Source organism: Nymphaea colorata, chromosome 10 (assembly GCF_008831285.2).
Source record: "Nymphaea colorata isolate Beijing-Zhang1983 chromosome 10, ASM883128v2, whole genome shotgun sequence".
NCBI classification, from domain to species: Eukaryota; Viridiplantae; Streptophyta; class Magnoliopsida; order Nymphaeales; family Nymphaeaceae; genus Nymphaea; species Nymphaea colorata.
This window is the reverse complement of record NC_045147.1, coordinates 12233838-12237467: the sequence shown is the minus strand read 5'-3', so window position 1 is coordinate 12237467 and position 3630 is coordinate 12233838. Positions and strand designations below refer to the sequence as shown.

The 3630-nt window shown below is 42.2% G+C and overlaps 1 protein-coding gene across 1 annotated transcript; it reads left to right on the top strand.

Moving 5' to 3' along the window:
• LOC116262982 (geraniol 8-hydroxylase-like) lies at nt 1–3222 on the top strand. The gene is made up of 2 exons (XM_031642537.1): nt 1–908; nt 2597–3222. Exons 1-2 carry the CDS (start codon nt 9–11, stop codon nt 3218–3220), a joined length of 1524 nt encoding a protein of 507 aa, XP_031498397.1. The 5' UTR covers nt 1–8; the 3' UTR covers nt 3221–3222.
• Nucleotides 3223–3630: the final 408 nt, after the last annotated feature.

Genomic DNA, 3630 nt, shown 5'->3' with positions numbered 1-3630 from the left:
CCAAAGAAATGGCTGAGCTAAGCACCGATTTGGTTTTGTGGCTCTTTATTCTCCTGCCATTCCTGTATATTTTAAATATGATCCGTTTCCGGAAAACCAGTAAGCTCCCACCGGGTCCGGTGGGTTTTCCGGTGGTCGGGTCCCTTTTTGAACTCGGCAGCATGCCCAATGAGTCTCTCGCTAGACTCTCTGAGATGCATGGTCCGCTCATGGCGCTGCAGCTCGGCTTCATCACCACCGTGGTGGTCTCGTCGGCTGAGATGGCCGAACAGGTGCTCCATAAGCACGACCAGGCGTTTGCGGGCCGAACCGTCAGAGACGTTGTCACCGTGTTCGACTACCACCACCACTCGCTGGTGTTTAGTCAGAACGGGACAAGATGGAGAGAGCTGAGAAGGATCTGCAACATGGAGCTGTTCACGCCCAAGAGACTGGACATATTAGCAGGCGTCCGGCAAGAAAAGGTTCAAGCCCTTCTCCGGCATGTTCACAAGGCCTGTGCGGCCGGTCATTCAGTCGATAGCGGCTTGTGTGCGTTTGGAACCACCCTGAACTTGGTGGCAAACACCATCTTTTCCAAGGACGTGGTGGATCTCGAGTCGGAGTCGGCGGGAGGGTTCAAGAACTTGTTGTGGGAGATTTTAGACCTCAACGCAAAGCCAAACCTTTCCGACTTCTTCCCGGCGCTCAGGTGGGCCGATCCTCAATGTCTGCGGCGTCGAAATACAACTCTTATAAAGCGGTTGTATGATGCGTTTGACCAAGTGATCGACAAGCGCATGGAGTCGGATGCAGCTGCAAAAGGAGGGGAGAAGAAGAAGCATGGTGATTTGTTGGAAGTGCTTGTTGAACTCACCAGGGAGCCAAGCTCAGGGTTCACCAGGGAGAATATCAGGCCTTTGTTAACAGTGAGCTCCCTTTTATTCAACCCAATTCTTCTTTATTCTTTGTTTCATGTATATTATTTTCTTACAAGTGCCTGAATCATAAGCCAATCACATATAGTTTAACAAATTTTTTCAAGTAAATTTCATGCCGAGTTCGAGCGATTCTGGGAATGATCTCAAATTTTCAATATGAAAGCATATTGTTTTACCTGCATCTGTCGACCAGGTTAATTTCTATGGGTATTTTCAAAATGATCCTTTCCTTTACCTCCTTCTGACAAGTACGTCCTGATAACCACAGTTCAAAAAAGGATGACCGAATGTATATCAAAAGAATCCTTTGCCTTTTTTTTAAAGATGGCTTAGGTAAAGGTTGAAATAAAGTTACGGCGTTGAAAAATAATGGTAGCATGACATGTAGCTTCATGTTTTATATTTTAGGAAAAGAATAAAGAACAAACTAAGAAAAAACTTAAAAAAACAAAATTAACTGTGTAAAAATAAAAAGAAATGAGGCCAGCATGCACTCAATGTTTTTTTTTATTTTTATATTAACATCTTCAAGATCTGTTTTATTATATATATGTGAGTGCCCTTTCATATATGAAAATCTGTAAATAAGTATATCTCCGGATTTTTTTTTTTGTTGGCTCTGCCATTGAATGCACCAGACAGGTGTATGTGGTGGCAGCTGAGAGAATCGAGGGGAAGGTCTTAACCAGGAGAATTTGAGAGTATAATTGGTGATTCATTTTGCAACTACAAAGAGTTGTGGAATGGTATGGAAAGGAGGAATTGCTTTGGAAACGGCTCTAACTTTCCTTTTGAAACTAAAATTAAGACATATAAGGTCCTTCTAAAAAGCCACAAGATATAGTACTGACCTTACCAACGATACTTATGAGGGGACGCCTCTGCATCTTTCTCAAGAACATGGGCCCATTTACGAAGAAGTTTGAGTTGTCAGGGCTGGCCGGTGCACACAACAATTATAAGCCAAAAGAAAAGGGGATATTTTTTAAATTATAGAAAAGGAAGTGTCCTTTTTTTCATTTTTTTCAATTTTCTTTTTTGCCTTCACAACTTTTTTTTAATCTAAATAAGGGCAAGTTTATCATTAACCATACTAGTTCATGAAACTGGTAGACCCTATGTACCGTAGGAATAAGTGACCTCCTCCGCAGCACTTGGCTTTTTGTTTTTTCAAATTTAACCTGAAAACAAAAGGCATCTTCATGATGAGTTCAACTGTGGGCTTTATGGTCCTTTCATACATCGAACATTTTCGTTTTTAAGGACCAAACACCCAACTTTTCAGACAAAGATAACATTATTAATCCTACTCTTTGGGAGTGGTTGGGCATTGAAAATAGCTAGTTACTATTCTTTAAATTTGCTATAAAGATTGAGGCAGGTTACATATTCATAGAACGGTATAATACATTGTTTAATAAACCAGTTACAATCTTTAGGGCAACTTTGTAGAATTGTGTAAATTGTTTTAAAAACCAGCTATAATCTTTGGGGCATGCAGCTTCGTGAAAGAGTCACAAGCTGTTACTGTTACTCTTGCCAGACAACTCCCTTTGGGAATTGAAATTGTATCGAGGTCAAAGCAGCACCACATGCTACGTTCTGTTGTTATTCTTCACTACTATTAAATCACAAAGTATTTGACCTAATTACGCGGTCATTGTTTGGTAAATCAGGACTTGTTCATTGCTGGAAGTGACACAACTTCTACCACCATAGAATGGGCCATGACTGAACTGCTTCGACACCCAGACAAGATGTCCACAGCACAGCTTGAGCTGAAACGGACCATCGGCACAGAACGTCTTGTGAAGGAGTCTGACATCCAGCACCTCCCTTACTTACAAGCACTGGTGAAGGAGACCCTGCGGTTGCACCCGCCGGTTCCTCTTCTCATTCCACATAGAGCAGATGTAACTACAGAGGTAGCTGGCTTCACCATCCCTAAGAACACTCAAGTTCTTGTCAATGCATGGGCCATCGGCCGTGATCCCGCTAGCTGGGAAAATCCAACATCCTTCTTACCAGAGAGATTTCTAAATTCTGATGTAAATTTCAAAGGAAAGGATTTTCATTTCATCCCTTTTGGCGCCGGAAGGAGGGACTGCCCCGCCATCCCTTTAGGGGTCCGCATGGTTCATCTGATGTTGGCTTCTCTTCTCCATTCATTTTCATGGAATCTCCCACATGGGATGGGCCCCAAGCAACTGGATGTGAAAGCCAAGTTTGGCTTAACTCTGCAGAAAGCTATACCTCTCAAAGCGTTCCCTTCTCCACGGTCGCTTGATGGCCTGGAATAAGACTTTATGGAAACTTGTTCCGGAAAAAACTACTCTAAGTTTAAATGGGGACGAAGAAACTTTTATGGCCAATAACTTTTTCACTATTTGATCGGGTGGAAAATCATTCTAGATTTTCGTTGGTGTTTCATGGAACATGAAGATCAAAACGGTGGAAGAAAGACATTTTTAGCTCATACTAGTTTTTGTAGCAGAATATCATACTATTGCACTAGTAAGAGAATCTCATACGCTGGCAAAGTCTTGACATACCTAACAACGACAACTCGTTCATTTGAAAACTTAAGAGACCATGTCGCCGTTCGCAGGAACCAGTCCATGAATGAACTGAAACTGATTTGTTGGTCCTTGCATAATTGGTTCCTCCCAGTTGGATCGCTATCAACTGATTCAGTCCAGATTGTCCAGAT